This window comes from Rhinolophus hipposideros (assembly GCF_964194185.1).
Source record: "Rhinolophus hipposideros genome assembly, chromosome: 7".
Classification (NCBI taxonomy): domain Eukaryota; kingdom Metazoa; phylum Chordata; class Mammalia; order Chiroptera; family Rhinolophidae; genus Rhinolophus; species Rhinolophus hipposideros.
This window is the reverse complement of record NC_138053.1, coordinates 75024794-75051377: the sequence shown is the minus strand read 5'-3', so window position 1 is coordinate 75051377 and position 26584 is coordinate 75024794. Positions and strand designations below refer to the sequence as shown.

Here is a 26584-nt window from a genome sequence, read left to right as displayed (position 1 = left end):
AAATAGGATAAAGAGAAGTAATAGCTGACCAGTGGGAAAACTATAGAAAATTAGAGATGCAAAAACCCGGAAGGATTGCTTGGGAGAGAAAGAGACAGGAAAAAAAGAAAATCAGAGAGACATTGAAAAAGAAACAAGCAAACAAACAAAAACCTTCCCAATGAATGAGATAGGTAAAAGAGAAGGAAAAGGAACATGAGTATTCCTTAATTATTCATAGAGCAAGCTATCCTAAAGCAAAGCAGTGTTGTTCTTTGAAAATGTAAAAAACTTTTCAGAAAAGTGTAGAACTTTTTGAATGCATACAAAAAATCCCAGTGACCTAGCAATTATAATATGATCATTAATTTCTACTAGCTCAGTTGCCAAGATGTTGCTGGAAAAAAGAAATGCGTGCTTCAATTGTTAATAATGCTAATGAAATTATAGTTTCTCTGGCCAATAGAGGCCACTGTTGATTCATCAAGTGTGCTTTCCCTTTAACAGCTTTTGGCTAAACCGGGAGGGACTTTATGCCACAACTCTTCCTCTCAGCCTATATCATACTACCACCAGGTATAAGCAATTTTCCTGGTCTTGGATTCACAATGACATCTGCCACAAATCACTCTGTACTGAAGAACATAACAGAATAAAATGTATTTTTGTTACGGTACTCCTAAATTGTTTTTAAGGATCTGTTTACATTTACTGGGCTACTTATATTTAATAAATATTCACTGAATAATCCAAAAAAGCTGAATTTAATTGTCTGAATCCGTGTGGAGTTGTCTTTTCCTTCTGAATGCAACTTCTGGGATAACAATTTTCAAAGTGTGGTCCAGGAAACTGAGCGTCCCTAGGATATTTTCAGGGATTCTACAAAATTGAAACTTTTTAATAATAAAACAAAAACATTGTCTAGTATTTTTACTCTCATTCCCTCACACGTATGCACTGAAGTTTTCCAGAGGCTCCACTGAATGTGAAATAACAACAGAATGAATGTAGAAGCAAATATGATAATCCAGCTATCTTCTATCAAGACAAACATTAAAGAGTTTAGCAAAAATCTAAAATAATGTCAATCTACTCACTAATTTTCTTTTTAGAAAATATAGTTTAATAAAAATGTTACCCTTACATGTAATGAATGGGTTTGCTATTTTTAATACGTTAATATATATTTTAATTTCCCACTTTTAATTCTTAGTATGATAAATATTGACATATAATTCTACTAACCAAAAAATTATTCTAGGCTCTTCAGAAACAATTTTTTCTTATCTTGAATTTTCAAAATCATGGCAGTAGGAAGGACTGTATGAGTAAATAAAAACCATAAATCTAATTTTTAAATTTAAAGAGTCAAATCATGGTCCCATTATAAGTTAACCTATAACAAAAATACATAATTTATCTCCAAGATCTCTCTTAATAAAACTGCAAACTTCTTTTAAGACAACTCATCCATTTACTTTTTCCTTACTACACTTACTAATGGATAGTTACTAACCACAAGCTAGACAACTGAAGAAAATGAAAAGGAGGGAATCTAGTTAATGTATAACTCAACATTCCATCACTCTAGAGCATGCAATGAACTCCAATATGGGGAAAGAGAAGCTAAAAATTTAATTGCTAAATAATTTTAGATGTTTTTACATCAAAACAAACATATACTTCATGAGTCTCATGAATGTTTAGAAGCAAACAATATACTTTAAGATGAAACATGATAACATTCTTACACATGTTGTGCCCTATCCAAGTTAACTCTCAGTTCACTCTGTCCTCTGCCATTAGGGCATCCCATTACATTAAACAACAATAAAAATATTCCTTGGAGGCTTCTCATTAAAAGCATTATGGATTATCCTTACCACCTTCTCTTGCAGAGTTTAGATTTTGACCTTTTATGTTGTACAATGGCCTAAATTGTTTATTGCAACTGACTATGGATTGCATCCAAACTCATCCTCAAAACAATCGGCTATAATTATTTGTGACATCCTTCTAACAATATGAACTCCAAGCATACAAGAGAAAATCAGGGTAAGGAACAAGTAATCATCTTTTTCCAATAACATATCAAAGCAGTAATTTCATTTACATGTCTACTGAAGGGAAAAATATTCTTTATAATGAATGTTTTATAAGAAATAATGTCCTAGCTATACCCAATCACAGAATAATTACGCAAAATATTAATGCTTACTTTGAAACTGAATACTTTTTTAACTCATATATAATTTTAACAATATGAAAATGTTTAATGAGAATTTAGCCTTTAAATTTTAATACAAAAATTTCACAAAACAGTCTAAATCTGAAAATATAGAGTACTTAATATGAAAACCATAAATCTGCCTTTACTCTAAGACATAGAGCATACCTTTCTGACTAATCGAAGTGCTTGTGTCCTCTCTACCTCGTTGCTCTGCTGTATGTCAATGCACCTAAATAATACACAAAATAATTATCGATAAAAAATCTTATTAAACAATTTCTGTATAATATCACTAGATCAGACCTATATTTGTAATGTCAATAAAGTATTTACAAATTTTAATACTTTTCAGCACCAGCAGGTATTTATTTAGTTAGCTTACATATCTCTAGTGATAAATATTTGTTACAATGAAACATTTCAAAACAATTTCATTTAAGACCCCAGGAAAGTAGAATATAGTAAATAATTTGCAGAATTTTGTATGTCTATACAGAAATAGTAGACAAAGAGCAAAGTACCAGAAATCTACTGAAAAAAACATTCACTCATCTTTGATAAAATCCATAGATATTTTATAAAAACTGTGAAGGGAAATTATTTCAAGCCTAAGATTTAGTTTAATTGTAATTTTAACTAAGGTCTAAATTTTATATGACTAATTTAAAAGTCTTATGTATTAACCACAATAATTCTATTTTACCAAAATATAATATGAAATCTGAATGCACTTTAAAAATCAATGCTCGAATATCACTTAACTGACATTTCTCTCTAAAGTTTATTAAATTATTCAATTTCTAAAGTCTTTGGTTTACATTGCAGAATAATACATTTTTACTTACGTTTAGGCAGTGCACTATTCTAATCAATACTTTAAAATAGATATAGTCTGCTATTCAAAAAGTATTTCTTCTCTCCATATGCAATTAACCTAAAGCAGTATTATTAAAAATTAAGATACAGAATTCTATTTCTGGCCACAACAGAGATAAGTTGTGGCTATCAACTGAGGGTTGGCTCAAACCAACCCTCCTACCAAAACCAACTATAAAGGTTGATCTGCTTTGTAAAGCAACTGTCAAAAGGGCACTAGATAATCATCCATGGAAGGAAAAGTACGAACTCCACATCCAACCAGGCTTTGTCCCTGGGGTCACTTGTCCATCCTAGTTTTAGGGAAATAGAGTCCTAGCAGAAAGCAGAAGTCTTCTTGGACAGATTGAACTTTAGGGCAGCCAATATGGCTGAGACTTGAGGGGGAAATCCCATAGAGACGAAAACATAGGAAAGTGAGCACAAATCTGCATGTAAGCTCCTCTCCAAGGTAGTTGCCAATTTCTATGTTGTGCAAAAGCAGGGTTAAAATCCAAGAAACCAAACAGAAAGGCTACAATTAAAGAGTAAAAACAGCAAGTGCTGATAAGAATGTGGAGAGACTGGAACTCTCAAATAGTGATGGCAGGAGTGCAAATCGGTACAATCACTTTAGAAAACTGTTGGCAGTATCAATTAAAGCGAAATATACATAACCCTTATGGCTCAGCAATTCCACTCCTACATATGTAAGAGAAATGAGTGCATATGTCCACCAACAGAATTATACAAGAACGTTCAGGGAAGCTTTATTAAAATAGCCAAACATTGAAAACAACCCAGAAAATCATCAACAGAATGGAATAAATTAGTTCTGGTCTATTCATAACATGAAATACTACATAGCAATTACAGAAAACAACATGTATAAATCGCACAGATAACACTGAGGAAAGAAAAGAGTAACTATGTATACTTCCAACACATGATGCGCAAGAACAGGAAAATCTAGTCTACAATGAGAAGTCAGAATAATGTTTACTACTGGTTGGAGACACAAGGAAACTTGACTGGGATGCTGAAAATCTTATTCAGCACCTTAATTTGGGGTAATAGGATACTTGGTTGTATATATATATCTGTAAAATTATCAGGCTTTACATTAAAAATTTGTACAGTTTATGGGAGGTATGCTAAAAGTTAATACATAATTTTTAAGCATGTAAAAACATAGATAGCTCTAGAAAAATTACCTGGCTATTAAATAGTCCACTTTCAACTTAAGCACCTTCTGCAGAATACTGGAGTCTTGAATGAGATACCTAAGAGCTCGTAGCCCTGCCGCCCGTACTTCCTTAGCTTCATTCAATAGAGCTAGCCGCAAACTGTACCAAAAAAGACACACACAAAAACAAGTTTGGCTGCACAAGTCTCAGATACATGTAAAATTATAGTACCAAATTCTTCCTCGGTTGAAATAAGTAAAACTACTAGTCATTTTACACATATAACAATCATTCGCTATAAGCCGCAAAACTTCACTAATGTTGTTATTTTTTAATCTGTGCCTTCTTGGTACAAACTCACCAAGAGTTTTGTTCTATCTTCTGTAGTTTATTGTATCCCAGAAACACTGGAAAATTAAATATGCCTTTTTCAAGCTGTATCACATATGCCCCTATAATCTATTCCCTTGTACCTGCCTACCGGCTTCCACTCGTCTCAAAGAAATCACTGATTGAAACCAACAAATAAAAATACTTAATGATAGTAGGCACAGATTATTTATACCAATTTTAATTCCTAATCATGCCCAAAAGATGGTTGTGACACTATACCATTACGCCTCTATTGGTGGGCTTTAGTCAATCAAGCTTGCCGTAAGCACACTTTGTCTTAGGTGAGATCTAGAGATAATCATTCAGGTTCTTTTTTAAGGGGGGGGAGTAATATGAGAATTGTTATTCTGTGAATTTTAGATTTAATTTAGAATTTTAAATTGTAGAAGTTCAAGTAGTTTTCAACATTAGCTTTGGTTCTTTATATTTGATAAGCACAAACTATCAGAACAGGATAACAAAAATATTGTGAATCCTGAATTTTTCTAACATTCAAATAACTATTTCTGGAAGATCAAATAAGAGATGTTAAGGTATCCTATTTTTGGTTGAAAATTACTAACATTGATATTGCTAGAACCCAGACGAGGAGAAAGAGAACTGAACTTACCAAATTATGATATCCTCATAGTTAAAACCCAATTTTTCTTCACTGTGGCCAATATCACAAAGAAGCTGTCAGAAAAACAAAATAAGTTTGTGTTACATACTTTTGTCTATATACATTACTTTTTTAGACTGGAAAATACGGTATTTTTAGTAGAACTGTGAAAAATATATGCTTCTATAGTTCAAATATGCAGATTTATTCCTATTGTCTTGGTTTTTTTTTTATTTGACCTACCAGTTTTAGGTTTATTTAACCCTCCCTTCTTACTTTCATTTGATTTAACCAATTATTTTTTATTTTTCTATTTCTTCCTCCTGAATAATTTTACTGTTTTAAAAACTATTCTTTTAGTGGTTACCACTGATTACAACATGCATTGTTGACTTATTACAGTTCAACAGAAATGATGACTTTAATCCTGTCCTCAACTATGTTAGACTCTTAGAACACTAACTTCATTTACAGCCCCTATCTTTCATTTTGTTAGTTTTTTTCCTACCTATATTTTAAACCCCATATTTATTTTTGTTTTTAGTTAATATTTAGTCAATAACAATTTATATTATTCACAAATTCACCTTTTTATTATTCTTCACTTCACTTTCTATTATTCTACACTTCACTTCATGTAATGGGATATTCCGCCTTCTGTCTGAAGAATCCTGTTTGTTTTTGTTGATTTGTTTTATTAGTGTTTTCATTTGTGCAATTTTTAGCCAAGGTTGCTAGTAATGGATTCTTTTGGTTTTTGTTTGCCTGGAAAATTATTTTTTTCACTTTAGTTTTTGAAGGATATTGTCATTTAATTAACACTGAAGAACCAGAAGGGTTTCCAAATGTTATTATTATCCTTCCTCAATATGAAGTTATGAATATTTTAACAACACAAAATTAACCAACCAAAGTGACTATCATATCTGCCTCTGGGAAAGAAGAGGATCCAATAATGTACAGTTGACCCTTGAACAACACAGGTTGGAACTGTGTGGGTCCATTTATATGTGGATTTTTTTCAATAAATATATTGGAAAATTTTTTAGAAATTTGCAACAATTTGAAAAAACTCACAAACCACCTGGCCTAGAAATATCAAGAAACAATTAAATATATGCAGCATATATGTAGATACTAATCTAGTTTATCATTTACCACCATAAAATATATACCATAATATACAGGAGGCTTTTAGTAAAGTTTTGGGGAGTCAAAAATTATATGCAGATTTTGGCTGCATGGTGGGGGGAGGTCAGTACCCCTAACTCCCACCTGTTCAAGAGTCAACTGTATATCGGGCACAACCCTGTAGCAAAAAAAGCTAATGATACAAGTTCACTATCCTATTGTTAGGATCCTTGTAAAAATTCCTATCCACTATCTTTAGAAGCAAAAAAATAAAAAAGATGGAGATGTTCCAAATAGAACAAGGTAGGGATAGGAATAAAGTAGCTCTCAGATACTGCAATACTATCATAGCAGGGATGAAGACTAAAAATGATCACTTTGTATGGCGGGAAAATGCTGTGTATATAGGTAAGTAGGCAAAACAAGCTAAAAAGCTTTTCTTTATAGGTCTTTATCAAAAATGGTGCACTGGTATTCCCATAAAATCCTTGAAATTCTGAAGTATGATAAACAAAGAAGCTTTAGACTTTCAAGAGTATAAATATTTTTTGTTATTTTTATTGTGTTTAGTTACATGTTTGTAAGTACTTAAAAATTGAGAAGGAGAACTTTTCTATACATATAGTTAAAAATAATGTAAGGTTTCCTAAGCTTTGAGACAAAAGAGGAAAATTTCTCTACCTCTAAAAAAACCAATTACATACCTAAAATTAAAAGTTAAATAAGATATTAGTCAAAAGAATTTGCAAAAACATGACAGGCAAAAGATTAAGGCCCTGTATTAGTTTGTTAGGGCTGCTATAATAAATACCACAGACCAGGTGCCTTAAACACAGAAATTTATTTTCTCATGATGCTGGAGGCTGTAAGTCCAACATCAAGGTATCTTCAGAGTTCCTTTGTTCTGACAGTCTCTCCTTGGCTTGTAGATGTCTAGCTTCTCTCTGTGCCTTTATAAGGTCTGTCCTCTGTGTGTCTCTGTGCCCTAATCTCCTTTTCTTACCAGGACAGCAGGGATATTGGATTAGGGATCACCCACATGACCTAATTTTACCTTAATCGCCTCTTTAAAGACTGTATTTCCACATACAGACATATTCTGAGGCACTGGGAGTTAGAATTTCAACAAAAGCATTGGGGTAGGGGGACACAATTCAACAAATTAACACCCACACTCATCTAGCCAAGTAATAAAGGAAGGCCCTTACAACGTAAAAGGTCTAAACAGACTGGGGAAAGACTTCTCAGAAGAGACAAAGAAAATTACAAAGAATTTACTGAAGAAATAAAATTGATAAATAAATATGACATATTTCTGTTTCCTAAAATTTAAATCAAATACACCAAAAAATGCCATTTAAAATAAAGCTTACCAAATTGGCAAGAAATTGTTTTTAAACATGATTATACCAGAAAAGAAAAAAAACAAATTGCTGATTGGATTAGAAACTGAAAATATTTTGTCAACTAAACTGAAAAATGCACTGGGAGCAGAATCTATTTTTGGTGATTTATGTTAAAATAATCTAAAATGTAAATAATCTAAAATCAAAAATGTTCAAGCACAAGATACTCATAACAATATTGACAATAGTAAGGAAATGGAAACAAAATGTGCATAAAGGAGGAATCTTACGCAACTGTTAATATTATATAACACTTAAAAACATGCATAGTGCACTGGTAAGCAAGGGAAAACATTCTAAAATACACACATTTTTAAAAAAGATATAAATTTTTAAAGATACTTGTTTTAGAAAGTCTATACATAAATTTTAAATCAAAAATTAAAGTACAATCACAGGTGATTTATTTTCCTCTTTGCTTTTCTGCATTTTATAAATGTTTACAATGAACATGTATTATTTACATAATCTGGGCGTGGTATAATACACACACACACACGCACACCATACACAAATACTATACATAGTATTTATGAATAGTAACAGAAGTAACATTGATTGACAACCTTATCTACCCTAGAAAATAAGTAATATTTTTATAAATGAAGACAACTGAGACTTAGAGGTGGTACTATGACTTCCCGAGGCCACAAGGCTAGTAAGTGGTAAAGCCAGAAATCAGACCAAACCAGTCTGAGTTCAGAACCCACTGTGAAAAACAGTATTACAATTATGTAATTATTTGCATAGGGGGAAGGGGAATTGGATATTTTTTTAAAAGAATAACTGAATATTACTATCTTACTTCATTTCTCTAGCCTCAAAAGTTGTATGAATCAAGAGTCTGCAGAACTACTCTGATTATATACACATAAAATAAGTGAATTTAACTATCATTTTCTCCAAAAGACCTAACTAAAAACACGCATCCAAAAATTGCCCATTTCAAAGGATGAAAACACACAAAAAACTATGTTTATCACTACTAAAAATAAGTTAGTATTTATTTGAGATTTCCCAGATATTCCAGATTACTAGCATTGTTACCATATGGTACCATATATTAATAAAAAAGAAAAATAGGACGGTTTACCAAGGTGTTATGATTACTGAGACTTTGGACATATTCTAATTCATAAACTTAATAGAAAAGCGAAGTTTAGAATTTGATCATATCAACATACAAAATGTTGTAAAATGAGAAAAACGTTACTTTCTTAAAACAATGATTTGTATGTATCAATTCAATTTCTAAAAAGGCAGTATTTCCATTCTGCTATAAAATGTTAAAATGAAATGTTTTCAAATTCTAGAAATAAAGTATACAAAGTCTTGTCCTGTCAAGGGTTGGTTTCTCCTCTAAGTGTGTACTTGATTATCATTTCCTGCATTATCTTTTTCATACTTGTCAAATAGCCTTGAAAAAAAAACCCTATAGATTCAGAGAATATAATTTCCAAATTACCTACCTTCTCAGACCACAAAATATACGATTGTTCACCATTTATCATTTGCTAGAGTTAGTAGTTTTGATGAAAAGTTAAAAAAAATCAAAGTTATTATGATCTCAAAAAATACACACAATATGGAAAGTATTTAGATAGGAGTATCATTTTCTGCTATCTCATATCAATACATTTCAATTGCAAGAAACATTGCTGAGAAAAATGTCCACTAAGTTAGAAACTGTAAAATCACAAGTAACAACTAAAAAGAACAATTTACAACGAAACAGCATATTTGCTGTGGGGACAGAGTCCCAGAGAGCAGTTTCCAAGCTCTTCGCCTTGCATGGTAGGGTGCTGGCTCGGGTGATGGTTGGCCATTGGCTGTAGCCAGTTGGCCAATTGGCTGCTGATGTAACTGCCGTGACAGCGCTGGTTGGTTGGCTGATTGACAGACAGAAAGGTGGACGGTGGATTACAGATCATGTGGATCCTACTTCGTGTGTCTCACCAGGCCGCCAGCGAGAATATAGTGGTATGGCTCTGAGGGCATTCCTTTTTGGCCTCACCATGTCCTGCGTTCTAATGTGGGCAGTGGGACCAGAGACCCCACATGACACCCTGCATGACATTTGTCATAATTCGTGCTTATGTTCCAGCAATAATAGATGTTAGGGCTATACTTTCAATGGTGGTTAAAAAATGCTTTCAAATTGTTTCCAGAATTATAGAAGGGGGCCTTACTGATCAGTCTTAAATGCAAATATCCTTTTTGAATTAGAATTATTCCAAGCAGAGACTAAATTTTCTATATGTAAATAACTCACATATATCAGGAATAGGAAATCAGAAAAGACATTAATAAGATTCTGATTTTTCATTATCAAAGAAATATAATTTTACTTTTCATCACCAGGAATTTGCCTATAATTTTCAAAATATCAGGAATAAGAATAAATTATTTTAATACAAAATTCTTGTAATGACTGACTCACTACTTTATTAATTATCTCCTGATTTAAATAACAAAAACCTACAACACAAAGCAAACCTTTTTACTTATTCTAGGAAAGAGGTAGGCAGAAGCAGCAAGAAGAATGCTGAATGGGTGAGTTTAAACAATGGGAATCTCATCCTTCCTCAACTACTGATTGAATTACTAATCTTTAAAGACCAGTTTCTTCACTACTATCTTAGCCATTACAGGTGACTTTCTGTCTCCCGGATAAGTTATTAAAATGTAACACTGCCTGCCCTGTCACATAGGTTTGTTATATGACGAATAAATCACTGATTATGCTTAGAAATCATTAAAGACCTTTCAAAGTATAAGAACTAGTAACTTAAAATGTTACATTATTAGACTTCACTCACACTTTTCATTGGGGTTCTATTGCTCCTCATTCCATGAGTTTTTGTTACTATCAGTTACAATGCCTAGCTGAATGCGACCAAATACTAGCATGAGAGTTCATGTGGAAGATGGTTAAGAGAAGGCTACCCTCTGTCTCCTTTTAGGACTGAAAGCTGTCAAGATGATATCTTAGTCATTTGGAAAGTGTTTGAGAATGAAGCTAATCTAAAAAAAAAGAGAGAGCTGAGAAATGGAAAGACAGAATGCAATTAACATTTTTTCAACCCCTGTGTTGTTTGCCTGAAATTAGGACCTAACATTTGTTCTTCCTCATCATGACAGCAAATAACTTCTTTTTATTTTGTTTAGTTCATTTGAAATACGCTTTTTGAACTTGCTACTGATAAACCAACTTATGCATTCAATATCATAAAAAGTCCACAATCATTTTATGAGAGTAATTGTTAAATATTTTACACAAAAAAACAAATACTAGTACATAATATTTTAAAATAGGGTAAATAAAGGTTTTGATAACATATCACTGGTATATTTTGCCGATTAAAATCCATGTCCAGCATCAGTCCATGTATTTGTTATAATTAATCTATATGACTTTCTTATAAATGCCAAAATATTCAAAGAGGGTTATCAACTATATTTGGACAACGTTAAAATAGAGTCTAAACCATGTCTTGATAATAAAAATGTCTGAGATGCTTATTAAAATTATTAATTTTTAAAATATAAAGACCAGTTAGAACCAGGAAGTTAAATGCTATTCCCACTTTACTCTGAAGGTTAAATGAATTGTTCTGAAGATTAAATGAATAGTTTTCCTAAATAAACAGCAGATAACAATAGCCCAAACTTCTTACAAAAATTTATCACAGATTAGAATTCCATAGCCTGGTCTTTTCAGAGGGCAATTTAGAAGTAGCTTTAAAATAAAAGTACTAATGCTCTTGGCTAAGTCATCACACTTCTAAAATTCTATCCTGCACAAAAGAAGTACACAACAGTATATTACTAATGCAAAAAGTAGGAAAAATATTTTTAAAGATGGAATGATTAAATAAATTATGGTATATGTATGTATGCATATGTTTGTATACATATACATATAAATGTATGTGTGGCTATACACACACATCTATGCATACATATGCAGATATAAAAAAGAATATATATTTATAGAAAAAGAAAGGATTCTATGAAATATTGGGATGTGGAAAAACAAACTAAAAATGAATATATCTCATGATCTCATTAAAAACCTTGGTGTATGTACATATAATAAATGGTAAATAAACAGCACTCTATTAAACATTTCTTTTTGTTTAACTCTTTTATTCTCATAACTCAGTAACACACACACACACACACACACACACACACACATTTCTAATTATACCAGAGAAGGCTAAATGCCTTCTAGTGGTTACCTCTGGAGAATGGTATTTTTGTCAGAGTGGGGAGGTGGATGGGAAGCATGTGAGAAAGGAATTTCACTTTTTACCATATATTGTTCTGTAACACTTTAATTTTTTATATTTAGCTTATACTATTTTTGAAGTTTTTAAAAACAACAAAATAAAGATTCCTTTGGAGGTTTTAATATGAACATATGAAATTTAATATAGAAAAACAGAACTTTTAGAATGTAAAAGAGGTGAAATATTTTCATCTTTAAAAAGCAGGTCTTTAGATTAAGAGCATGTTGATAGTTTTAAAAATAGAATACTAAGATTCTATTCATCAGCAGTCTGTTATACACGTTACTTTATCTAGTGAAATGATGTCAGAAGGCAAGCATGGGCATGTGACATTCACATGGTTATAGGATCACATCACTAGCACCCTTTCTTCATACCTTAAAAGGAGGTTTAATTCTGTAGATGAAGTCTACCCTAACCAACATTTTAGCCCCACTGATCTTCTAAATTAACTTAATCCTAACAGGTAGGCTTATACGAAGAACAAAACAAATGCTAAGACAACAAAAATATATTTAAAATGCAAAACTTTCCCAATAATACCTTTAATTAAACACTTGTTATGTGCCAGGCTTTGGGGTAGAGAGGGATACAAGAGTAGAAAAATAAAAACTAGGTATTTGTTGTGTTTAAGAAACTCAGTTTAATGAGAGTAACCCACAACAAATAATAATAGACAAAATTTAATAGAGTCATATATAACCTGTTATGGGAACACAGAGAAGGGTGACCAACTAACTCCTAACTAACGAGTCTCCTTGCATCATGATTATTTTTCTTATTTTCTTAGTTTATAGAGCTATTCTTAAGAGATTTCTGGCAATTTCTAAATTTTAGTCTATAAGAAAAAAAACTTACATATTTTGTAGGAATACCAGCTCTGTAAATACTTAACCTACATCTCCAACAAAATGAATTCAAAGACACATTATGTTATGATTAAATTCAGTAAGCATTTATTTTGTGCTAGGTATTTGGAGAAATTTTATAATAAAATCTACAGACATTTATTATATTTATAGCAGTGGTTCTTAACCGGGGCAATTCTGTCTCTCAGAAAACATTTGGAAATATCTAGAGACATTTTTGCTTGTTGCAGCTGGTGGAGGTAGGCTACTGGCACCTCCTGGGTAGAGTCCAGGAAAGTTCCTAAACGCCCTACAGTGAACAGGACAGCCTCCCAAAAGAAATAAGTCAAAATGGCTGAGACTGAAAAACCCTGTTATAGTAACAGCTTACCAATCTGCAACTCAAGCTATTAAGCCAACACATCTCCTTGGAGTCAGCCAAAAAACTAGAAAAGTGGCAAAAATACAATACAAAACAAAAACCCAATCCCGTTGAAAGGCACTACTTGTTATGGAGCACATACCGGTATCATGTGCCAGGCATTGTATTGGGACCTTGCCTCTGAGGCAACAAGATTACCTCAGAGTAAAGAAATAAGCCCAAGATTGCCTTGCTAGTTAGGGTTAGAGCTAGGCGATAAGTCCCCTTCTGCATGATATAAAGCTCATGCTTTTCCCCTTTTATCACCAAGCAGCCCAAACAGACTGTATTAAGCCCAATGTTTGCGGCCTTCACTAACGGGACAGCCCCTCAAACCCTGACTCAAGGTTTCGTCCCTCATATTATAGATAAATTCAAGAAAGTTGGGTTGTTTGGTTTTTAAGTGCATAAGTAATTTGAAACAACAAAGAAAAGGGTTGCTATAAGCTAGCACCAGGGCCAGAAGGAAATGTGAAAATTATAAAGAAAGGATACGGGAAACAAAAACCGAACAATACAAAAAACCCCAAAGCCTAGGACCTTCATTACCAAGCTAAATGATTCTATACTCTACAGTGATACGATGGGGAAAGGGAAGGAGAGAGGAAGGAAGGAGGGGAGGAGAGAACGTAAGTGGATAGGGAAGGGTAAAGTGGGAGGAAATGAAAGGGAAAAGGCAAAAGAGAGGGGAGAAGGAAAGTAGAGGGAAGGAGAAAGTGGACAAGAGATTGGGACAGCACAAACCAAGGAGAGACCAAGTGGAGAAAACAACTTAGAGAAATACTGTAGGAAAACTCAAAGACAGAAAAAAAAGGAAATGAAGGAGGGCAAAAGGAAGGAATAGAGGGTAACTGACCCTAACCCAAGACAATTTGTGACTAGACAGAAATGGGGAATAGATAAGAAAAAAGAAAGGTGTCCAACAGATTCCTAGAGATGAACGTTTAAATCACTCCTATTCCAAAAAGTTCTGTGTGTGCACTGTCCATTATGGTTGGTACCACTGGCCACAGATGGCTATGGGCACTGGAAATGCGGCTAGTCAGAACTGAGATGTGCGCTAAGTGTAATATACACACTTGATTTCAAAGATTTAGTATGAAAAAATGTTAAATATCCCATATAATATATTTTATACTAATTACATCAAATAATAATATGGATATACCGGACTAGAGAAAACGTTATTAAAATAATTTCAGTTTCCTTTTACTTTTTAAGTGTGACTACTAGAAGTTTTACAATGACATATGTAGCTCAGACTACATTTCTTCTGGACAGTGCTGAGCTAGATTTCTAAGACTGCTTTAGGACTTGCACTGGTGCCAGTGGGATTCTTGTATCTACCTCCAACTTTCAGAATCCTAGTCATCAAGAGATGTGAAACTACGTATCTAGGTGTCAACCTGATTATGACAGAAATATGAGTTCAAACAGGACATAAACCTCTTTATTATTTTTTTAATAGGTAAATCTGAGCAAGTGGTAAGACTTATTAGAGTCAAGTAAAGAACGGTGAAATACAACTGGAAATTTAATAGAAGGAAGTGAAACCAAGAGATGCATTCTGCAACCTTGAAACAACTTTGGATCTAAAAAACTTGACAATATCTGACTAGCACATTGAAAAAAGGTATTTGAAGATTTTCATTACATTCCTAAAACTGAAAACACACATAGGAATATTTTTGAAAACCCCTTTACAAGCACCTATTCAAAGTTTTTGAAATTTGTTTTTAAAAAAATCACTTCGTCATCCCTCATAAAATAATTTTCTCATCTGTTATATAAAAATAAATGCCAGAATATTTCAAAACTTCACTAAAGAAAAATAAATGCATATGTACTTGCTTCTTAACCATGAAAAAAAAACTTCACCTATTTTATATTTATTACACAATGCCATATTGAAAAAAACAATTTTGTTACATAGTGACTATATCCGCATCTCCTTTATTTCTATAAAATCAAATCAAACCTAAGCCACAGTCTCATTACTAGATAGGAATTAAAGATTTGGGAGGGTTAAAACAGTGCTGCTCAAACTTTAATGTACACAGAAATTCACGAGAATCTTTATTAAAGTATAGACTCTGATTCAGTAGGTCAAGGGTGGGGCAAAAAGAGTGCATTTCAAACAAGCTCCAAGGTGATCACGTCAATGCCACTGACCCATGGGTCACACTGAGAGCAGGAAGGGGTTAAAACATACAATTATTTCTATGTTTAAAATGGAGCAGGACAATTTATATTTAGTAAACTAAAATGGGTAAAAGAATTTTCCCAAAGGATCTATTTTGACTTCTATTTATGACATCACCTCAAATAACAGGCATGTTAAGAGTTGGCTGTCCAGTATTACCTGGCTCAAAAACATACCGATTCATCAAACTCGGGAATTCTTGGCTGCTAACAGAGATCAAGTCAATATTTATTTGGGACGAGGGTCCCTACTTTTATCTTGGGCTCTAACTGAGATCCAGATAATGGAAATAGAGTATCAGGGAAAGAGAGAGGAAGTTCTAGTATTTCTCTGGGAGTTAAGATTATGTCTGTGAAATGAACCACACACGTACATATGTACAAATATATCATATTGTCACATAAAAATAAGTGTAAAAAGGCAAGATAAATAAATACATTATGTGAATGACAGTGAAGACTGAATTATGGACTTCTCAGTGATTTTTTATTTCTTTATTCTTTTCTGAACCTACCAAATTTTCTACAAGCATGTAACACTCCCATTATTCAAATACACTTTTAAATTTAAAAACACATGACAAAATCCACGAGAAGCATTATGGAAAAGCACTACCTCTCAGTGAATACTCAAGAATTCCTTATTAATGATGGTTAAGAAGCATCTAATAAATATAATAAGGAACAAAGAATTTTAGATGATAATATTAATAAAGATTCAAGTTACTTACCTTAGTAAAGTTATTCAAATGGCCTAGCTTTCTCATATTTGATACCCCTTGCAATTTGGCCACATTTTGCAGAATCTCTCTTAAGTTATCAGAAGGTTCTAGAAGAAAAGACAAGACAATTTAACATAATTTTAAGAGTATTTTCCTTACCAAATATATAAAACATGCAGTATTAAAACCTCACAACTTTGGCTCTTGGTTTAAAGTCTCACTCTATCTGAAATCCATCTACTTAGGTGACTGACTTCAAGGTCCACGTGGATGATTCATCCAATCACCTTCACACCTATACTCCACTCATATCTATGGTCCAACTCTGTCATCACCTGGAATTATACCAGCAAACCTTAAATTTCAACATCCCAAATTTCACTTCTAGCTACAATGTAGAAATAGGCACTAAAAATACTGTCCTATTTGAGTCAACTATAAAACTGGACGAACTATATGAAACGACAGCTCTCAAGACACTGGACATCAGGAAGTAAAGAACAATGATGTGTGAGAAACATGCAAGTGTGCTCCACAATTGTTCCAGCTTACTGTCTTAGGAGAGTTTTCAGGCCTTGGTGCTGAGAGGAGACACCTAGACAAACTATTGGAGTTGAAGAGACAGAGCTCCCAGTCCAAGGAGACCAAGAAGTATCCGAGAAGAGAGCACTGCAGATGGAGAACCTCTGAAGACCAGCAAAGGACCCTGCCGGTAGTCAGTCCAGCAACACTCAGTGCCTGTGCGCCAGGAGATTACCACTCAAAAGAACGAAAGGAACGAGCACCCTACAGGACAGGGAGCTGTGCTTTTTCCTAACAGCCACATTGAAAAGTCTTGGCTCAATAGTGGGTAAAAATCAGATACAGACTAAACATTTTTTTTGATCCCACCTAACAAATCCTCAAAGAATTAAACTATTTCTCAATAGTGGGTAAAAATCAGATACAGACTAAACATTTTTTTTTGATCCCACCTAACAAATCCTCAAAGAATTAAACTATTTCTCAATAGTGGGTAAAAATCAGATACAGACTAAACATTTTTTTTGATCCCACCTAACAAATCCTCAAAGAATTAAACTATTTCCAAGTAACTAAACTATGTCTCAGACCAAAGCTCAAGAAGATTTCTAAGAACAGGAAAAATATGAAGCACATAATGAGGCAAAACTAACAATGTTTAGCATCCACTCAAAAATTATCAGGAATGCATGCAAAGAAGCAGGAAAACATAACCCATAATAAGCAGTAAATAAATCAACTGAAAGTGACCCAGAACTGACACAAATATTAGAATTAGCAAAATAGGACATTTAAACAGTTTTTATAACTATAGTCTGTCTACATGTTCAAAAACTTAGGGAGAGGCATGAAAGGTGTAAAAAGTACTCATACTGAATTTCTGGAAATAAAAACTACAATATCTCAGATGAAAATATACTGGATGGGAATAACAGCACAATAGCCTTTATAGAAGTTAAGAATTATGAACTGGAAGACAAAGCCATCGAAACTATTCAAAATGTAACACAAAAAGAAAAAAAATAAATTAAAAGAATATCAATGAACTATAGGGGTTCAAGCAGCCTAATAATTACAATATGTGGACTTGGAGTCCTCAAAGGAAAGAAATGGGGGACAGAAAAATTATCTGAGGAAATAATAGATGAAAACTTTCTAAATTTGATGAAAATAAGCCATTAAATCTAAGAAGCAAAACCAACCCCAAGCACAAGAAACATGAAGAAAACTAGACCAAGGCACATCATAATCAAATCAAATTCCTCAAAACCACTGGTAAAGAAAAATCTTAAAAGCATCTAGATTAAAAAAAAAAAAAAGAAGTTACTGAGAGGAGCAAGAGATGACAGCAGATTTTTCGTGGGAAACAAGGCAAATGAGAAGACCGTGGAACATTTAAATATTTAAAGGAAAAAATGCTATGAAATGTATAAAAACCAATCTTAGCTCACTTGCTTTACAAAAACAGGTCACAGCCAAATATGGCCCTGTGGTCAGTAGTTAGCCAACCCCTGGAATAGAGTGTCAGTTTACTCAGATTTCTATAAGCTATTTTTCTATTAATATTTTCAGCATCCTGTTTGTTTCAAACAAAAGCACAATCTAAAAAAATAAAAACTGTCACATGGCTGATATTTTAGTTTAAGAGCCATTATAATTTCCTTTGATATTTTTATCTGTTCACATAAAATCAAAGAACTATTTATTGTGAATTAGTGTTTTCTTCAGTAAGTAAAACTGTTTGCATTGTCCTAGTTTACATTCAGCTTGCATCTGCCTGTCTTCTTCCATTCTGTTTCACTGGATGTTAGCCATGACACTGCAAAGTGGTTAGTCAAACCACTAAGCACACTACAAATCCCAGCTTTTTCCAATCACTTTGAAATAGCAACATACTGAGATCACTGCACTCTCAGAGCATTGCCTACAAATTTTGGATAATATGCTTTTTAACTCCAATGAAATTGAATCTAATTTTAAGTCGTTTTAGAATACATCTTTATAATTAGTGACTCCCTTTTGAGGTTATCTTAAAAGTGGAATGAAACAGCTCATCATTGGGTGGGATCAAATCTAATAAAAAAGAACTGCAAGGGACCATGGATGTGTTGCTGTTCATATTTAGTAATATCTTTTTATTACTATAAGTGGGATCTGTTTGGAGAGACTGAGGAAGAAAAATTATAAATAAGCCAATGATGTTAAAATGATTTAACTATATTTGAGAATTTTATAAAAACTTTACAATCGCCCTTAAGGTAATTTAGAACCCACAGTAATTTACAAAGAGTTAAGGATTAAAGACAGTGTGACATTCACCTAATGGAAATATATAACCTAACCATTTTACATCAATTTATAATTAGGTTGTCAGGCACCAAACAAAAAGTTTCACTTAAGTGATGACACACTTATTACTACATAATGATCTGATAGGACTAATAGTTAAGATGATCAGTCGGAGAAGATACATAATTCAGAAAGGCTTTCATATTTCTAATTAATGCCTATTTTCTAGGTACACACTGGTTGTAGACATTTTTTTAAAATCCACAATCTTGTTATAATCGTGTTACACAATCATATTCAAAATAAAATCTCATATCTGAATTATTAACTGAACATCTATTATTAACTGAACATCTATTAGGGTCAGCTACATTTTAGGTACTGAAAACACATCAATGAGCATGACAGATCCTTCTTTAACGGACCTTACCTACAAGTGGAAGAAAACTGACCATCAACAATAAAACAAAAAACATGCACATGATCTGAAAATGGACAGGGGGTGAGAAGCCGGCATATTTGACCCAATGCCGGTTTCTCACATCATTATTCATTAGACATTTGACCCAATGCCGGCTTCTCACCCCCTGTCAAAAACACACTATCATACAGGTGTTAGTCAATCCAAATCAGAATGAACCAGCCTTTCTCCTTCCTTCCCCTCCTCACCTCTTTCTCTTTTATATAATTACCAGGAACCCCCAACGATGGAAGAATTTCAAAGTTTCTTCATGATATATTTGCTGAAAGACAAAACATGTTTCCTCCCAGGAATGTTGCTTCCCAGACCAATTCAAAAGAGTTTTAGGGCCATTTTATACATGAAATACTATGTAATACTGATGTGCTACACTGTTCCTATGGTAATGAGATGAAAAACCCCTGGGTTCTTCCTTACCTGCTAGATCAAGAGTCTGCAATTTTTTTTGCTGTCAAGTTCCATGTAGTAAGTATTTTAGACTTTGCAGACAATAGGGTCTCTGTTGCAACTAGTCAACTCTGCTGTTGTACCAAGAAAGCAATAGGAGAAAATACATAAACGAATGAGTGTGGCTATTTTTTAATAAAATGGGCTTGGCTCAGGAGCTGTAGTTTGCCAACTCCTACGCTACATAGTCAGAACTTACACTAGGAAGAGCAGTGAGCAAGCCAAGATCAATGTGGCTTTTATTGGGGTAGAGAGAGATGGGAGGAGAAACAAAAAGAAATTTAAGGAGAGGTTTACTTCTCTTTATTTCTTCCTACTTTCACTTAATGTGTCCAATTTAGCTTCTCCAAAACTACTGATCACAGTGCTATGTTAGCAGTATAAAGCACAGATGAGATCATCTACTAGGATATTCTCTGAAGCCTTGAAGTTTAGGAAACCCACAGCTGCACAAAGGAAGAAGAAAAAAAATGTGGCTGGCTGGCTATGATGGCCAAACACTCAACTGCAAGGAAGCAAAACACAAAAGAACTACTAGAATTACAGTGGCTCTTTTCCTCTTATTGTATAACTTGTAAGTCCTATGCTTGTTCCTGATGTATCTCTCAGGAGGTGATGAAATAACTGAAGTCATCTCTTAAGTATCCAGCCATTTAATATTATACAAACATATATGTATAGAGATACACACATACATACAGAAAACCACCAAGAGCAAACGACAGTAAGTAAAGCTTTTATCTATCTGTCTACATATCTACTGACATATATACTGGGGGGTGCCAAAAACTGTATACAAAGTGGACATTGGTCAATGTTGCTCAAGCAGTAGTTCCCCGTAATCAGAAGTGTCTGGATGCTGATGGGAACCACTTTGAGCACCTCTCGTAATTGCAGAAGTCAAATGTGACTTGTATCCATCTTTTGTTATCTGTATATATTGAGTATTAAAATTTTAATAGTTCTTTTATTTCTTAAAATGTGTATACATTTTTTGGCAACCTTTGTGTGTCTGTGTGTGTGTGTGCACCACACACACATTAATTTCCCCTCCAGCTTAATTATCTGTGTATGTGCGTGTATGTGTACACACACTCACATATATGTATATGTGTGAGTAAATGGCATTTATTTAAAAATATTTTTAATATATACTGCTTTGAAACATGCTGCACTAAACTATATTAATGTTTTTACCTGTTAATAAATATAGCATAAAATTGATTTTTACATAAATTTAGGTTCAAGTACACATAGTAAATTAATGGCCAAGAACTACTGGTGTATAGCTGTTTGGGAGTAATGGAAGAACAAAAACTTTGGAATGAAAAAGAACTGGATTCAAATGAAGCTTATTCACCAACAAACCATGTAACCTTGGCTAAATCACTTAACCTTATGGACATTCATTTTCTCCTATCTGTAGTGAAAATAATAATTACCTACCTTGACAGCATTGTTACAAGATGTATTGTGAGGTATAACTTAATACAGTGCCTAGTCCATAACAGTAATAGTAGTGACTATAATTAGAAGTTATTATTTGTTTGGCAAAAACAATTGTTATGGATCAATCAAGTGAAATGTATGTGTGTATCTGAAGCATATGTTTAACTCATATATTAGTGTGTCTAAATTAATGAATTTTTGTTACATGTTTTAGTGTTTTACTTTCATGATCCAAGATTTGCTCATTTTTAAAGTATAAACTTTTATTATCTTATTTGCCTTCTTAAATTTTTCAAAGAGGAAACAGGAGTGACAGCAGAGTTGAACAATATTTTTTGTGACTTACTGTGAATATATATGAACAAATGCTACATGAGTAAGAATTTAATACAACAAAATTAAACATGACTACATAAATTTGACATGTACTTAGGTATATCCTTAGTATTATTTGATTATTGTGAGCAGACGTAACTGATTAAAAATAATGGAAATTACTATCATTGGTGTTACCTCTCTGCAAAGGCCAGCAGCAAATCTGTCTCCTCCAACAGCAAAGACCCTGGGATTGCATCTTCTCGCCCTGACCCACAGATCCAACACATGAGGAAGCCCTGCTTCACACTCTAACGTTTCCTGACATTCTAACAGGTATGAATAACAAAGAGCTATGTAATTCAGTAGGGAAAGATATCCCAATGACAGCATCCTAGGAAAAGGGCCTTCCTTTTAACAACCTCTAATGAAGACGTACTTCCCAGGAGAGCCTCTTCCATTTTTGGAGAGAGCATTATAATACTTTTTCTTATACCGATAACCAAATCAGCCTCTTTGATATTTTCACCCATTTGGTCTGTTGTAACCATCTGGAATACAGAATAAGTATTATCTTCCCTTACAGACTGAAAATAATCATATTTCTCTCAAGTAACTGTAGCAGATAATAACGTTCTTTTAATCATTGGCATGTTTTAAATAGAAATACTGTAGTAGAGATGGGCAAGGAAAACCTACCAATCAATCACTACTACAAATAAATCATTTTAATTATAATTTTCTTAAATGTTAGGTTTATCGTACTAAAAACTAATGTTATCACAGGACTATTTCAGAAGAATGATGGACATGAAGCATCTCTTGAGAGGGAATGATTTAAAAAGAGGCAGGGCTACAAGACAGCAAGATGGCACTAGGTTTCTTCAGCCTGGCATGGCCTGTTTCACTACCCAACTTGAGGGAAATCCTTCTCATTCTTGGAAGTCTGGCTCAGATGTTGTAAAGGTTTTCCCTAACCTACAAGCTCCCTTTACGTTCCCATAACACATTCTTCTTACCGTTACAATAGTATATATCTGATCTGCCTGGATTCCAATTTATACTTATTGTGCCAGTGTAATTACTACCCCACCTCCTTTCACTCCCTAACACATCCCAGGGTGTATTATAAATGATACTATCACCATAAATACAGATAAATTTCAACTACTGTTTATAAGATTTTCTTAAAACTAGATCTGTTCTCCATCTCCTTTTCCCAGAGACTGAAAGACAAGTTTTGGGTTCTTGTACCAGTGTCCCACTCTTATAATGACGATGGCAGTAAGATATGAGGCAACTTCTGCTAACTGGTACTATTTTAAGACTGTCCTCCCAATCACCCAAGGGTTCGGATCTCTTTTCCCCCCACGTCAATTTTGGACTGTCAAGTTACTTCATTTCACACTTTCTTCTTTCTATTTACACAAAAATACACCTTCCTTTCTAGAATTCCAAAGGACTGCTCATTTTGAATGACTTAAAGGGGAAATACTAATACGCGTATACTAATAGGGGAAAAAGGTCCCTGCCAAAGGTTTATCATTTCATACCTTTGACTGGATAAATTAAACAAATTGCATCTTTTAGTTTGCTGATGCGATTATTTTAAAATTCTATGAACAAAAAGTATGTCTTTAATTGGTAATTGGTCTATTATGAGCATGTTATTACATATTATAACTGTAAGATATAGACAAGGATTGATCTAGGTGTAAAATATTAAAAATAAACAAAGTAAGCTGGCAAAAGTTACTGAGGCATTTGAACAGAACTTCTATTAAAAGTTGTATAAATACATAATAATTAGAAGCTATAATCTTTACTTCAAATCACTCTAATTTATATAAATTATAAATACAATTGATATAAATGGCTTAAAATTAAACTTTAAACGATAAAATACTCCTCCCAAAGTTCTTTAAAAAACTGTATCACTGACACTGTTATACAGTGGAAACAATATAGTGGGCACACAGGTTTCCCCTCTAGATTATATTTAGAAATTTTATTACTTATATAATTTTAAAAATCTAAGTATTTTATTTAAAAATGTATTCTATAAAGGATAGTTTTGATTTACCCTGGGATTAGATTTGTATGTAGATTTGTAAGTTTTATTCAATTGTATATTCCATTACTCACTATATGCCATATACTGTGCCAACTGCTAGGTGAGGAAATTAATACATATAAGATGTGGTCTCAGCCCTAGAGATCAAAATTAAATGGGAAAAGAAAGGCACATAAACACTTAATAGTAATGTAATAAAGAGGTAGACATCAAATACTATGAAAACAAAATAAAAGAAGGGTGCTTGATAGGAGAAATTTCACTAGACTGGAAGACCAGTGCGGACGCAAACCTGGCTGTCTGTCTTGTTCACAGGCATTACTGGCCTCTGGCACAATGCCAGGCACATGGAAGGTTCTCAATAAACACTGGTTGTAAGAAAGACTGCTCAAGACAGCGAGACAGTTATTTGGGGATGGATTAATATGGCAAGTGATTCTTGACCATAAACAACAAGTCTTCTAGGCATATAAGATGGGAAAGAGTAGTATACAAACAACATAGAAACATGAAAAAATACAGTAATTTTCTCAAAGAACTCAAGGCATAGCAAGAAATTCTGTATTCCCAGAAAACAAGATGACAGGGAACAAAGGAAAGGAGAGTTGCATTCCAGTGGCCTTATAAAATCACTAAAATCACTAAGAAACTTAGATATCTTTGAGCAATGGGTAATTACTAAGAATGGCATGTGGATAGCATGACCAGCTGTTTCAAAAACACAACTTTGGAGAACAGACTCTAGGAAAGGAGAAAGGCAAGTTTAAATAGAGGTTACAAAGATATTCCATGTAAGAAACTTCATCAATAATGGATTAGAGATGGAGGAATCAAGGATGAGTCCAGGTTTCTCAATTGGGTAAATTGATGTATGAGGCTATTTACTAATAGGGAATCCTAGAGCAAATATAAGTTTAGAGGAGACATTTTACCATTTATAGTAAGCTTATGCACCAAAACAAACAACAAAAAACACCTTACAATGTTATATGTTAAAACAATGAGACAAAATAATTAGCTACTCGACTGCATCAAAAACAGACTTATAGACCAGTGGTTTTCAAACTGTGTTCCTTACATATGAGTTACTGTAAGAAATACTGATTCCAGAGTCAAATATGAAAGTGACCTACAGTAACCTGCATTTATAGCAGGCACTCCAGTGATTCTTATGTACAGTGAAATTTGAAACATGCTTATAGAGATTGCCAAAATGTCATTTAACTAGACTGTGATATCACTTCGGACTATTCAATCTGAACTCCAGAAGAATCTAATCTATGAAACATGTTTCTGTTTCATTTTCAAAGAATATGCTACAATATGAAACAAACAACAACCAGTGACACAGAAGTAATAATTACTAGTACAGAAAGTCTTTAATATTGTGTTAATATTTTTATATGAATAATCTCTTTTAGTCTCTTCACCAACCATAAGAGGTCTGATCAAATACGGTGAATGTTTACATTAAAACAACTGTTATATAGTAAATGACACATTGCCATTACTCCCCATCAAAGTACTCACCCTCACTTCAAACACACTTATCCCATCATTCTTGCCACTTTCTGAAGCAGTTCTGGAAGTCCTCTTTGGTGTCTTTAGTTGCACTGTCATGGCTGCCTCGATGTCCAGAATCATTTTGACTTTGGGGAAGAGCCAGAAGTCGCACGGCGCCAGATCCGGTGAATAAGGTGGATGAGGACACACCGTAATGTTTTTGACAGAAATTGCCATATACCAGAAGTGATTGTGACATGGAGCGTTGTCATGAAGGAGGATTATTTATGGCACACTTTAAAACACACCTTCTCTCAACTGTAGCTCACACCCAACTGACTGCACTGAACAAGCTGAAACTTGTCACACACTGTTACTAAGGTTTGATGCACCACTTACCGTATTGAAGATCCCTGCCTTTCTGTTGGATGGCACTCGGCAGTAGCATTCACCGTATTTTGTGATCACAACAAAGGATCCGTGTCACACATTGTTCTGGTATGGCAATTTCTGTCAAATGAAAACATTATGGTGTGTCCTCATCCACCTTATTCACCAGATCTGGCACTGTGACACTTCTGGCTCTTCCCCAATTCAAAATGATTCAGGACATCCAGGCAGCCACGACAGCACATCCAGACACTCAGGAAAGAGGACTTCCAGAACTGCTTCACAAAGTGGCAATTTAAAGTTTAAATTTAAACACACAAATAAGTGTGTTTGAAGCGAGAGCAACTATTTTGAGGGGGATTAATGGCAATGTGTCTTTTACTGTAATGAATTTTTCATTTAAACATTCACCATATTTTTCAATCACACCTCGTGGTATTAGGTACTATTATCATCATCATCATCTCTATGTTAAGAAATGAGTCTCAAAGACATTAGTTCTTTTGCCTAAAGTCACATTAATACCAGAAGTGGCAATAATATTCAAACTTAAACAATGTGACTCCAGAGTCTACCCTTATTATCTAGTACACAATACCCTATAATGTACCCGATTATACTGCCTTTCAATACAAGAGTATGAAAAGGCATACCTTTCTGATCCTATATACAAGAGTATATATTCAACGTACACACCAGTTTGTAACTATACATTTATTTTTATGGTTATTTAACATTTATCTCTCCACAACGCAAGTCTGTTTTAGTTCACTACTGTGATATCATCCTAATACCAAGAGCAATGGCTGTCACACCATAACCACTCAAAAAATAATTGTTGAAT

At 33.6% G+C, this 26584-nt stretch overlaps 1 protein-coding gene across 4 annotated transcripts in view; it reads right to left on the bottom strand.

Moving 5' to 3' along the window:
- RICTOR (RPTOR independent companion of MTOR complex 2) overlaps nt 1–26584 on the bottom strand; it is a 102745-nt gene that overhangs the window by 50523 nt on the left and 25638 nt on the right. For 3 of the 4 annotated variants that reach the window (XM_081052972.1, XM_081052969.1, XM_081052970.1), the window contains exons 3-6: nt 16280–16377; nt 5255–5319; nt 4279–4410; nt 2375–2438 (exon numbers count right to left, since the gene is read on the bottom strand). In XM_081052972.1, coding sequence (XP_080909098.1) covers nt 2375–2438; nt 4279–4410; nt 5255–5319; nt 16280–16377 — 359 coding nt within the window. Of the gene's footprint in view, nt 1–2374; nt 2439–4278; nt 4411–5254; nt 5320–16279; nt 16378–25749; nt 25834–26584 lie in introns of those variants that run through there. The other variant, XM_081052971.1, reaches the window with a different exon arrangement.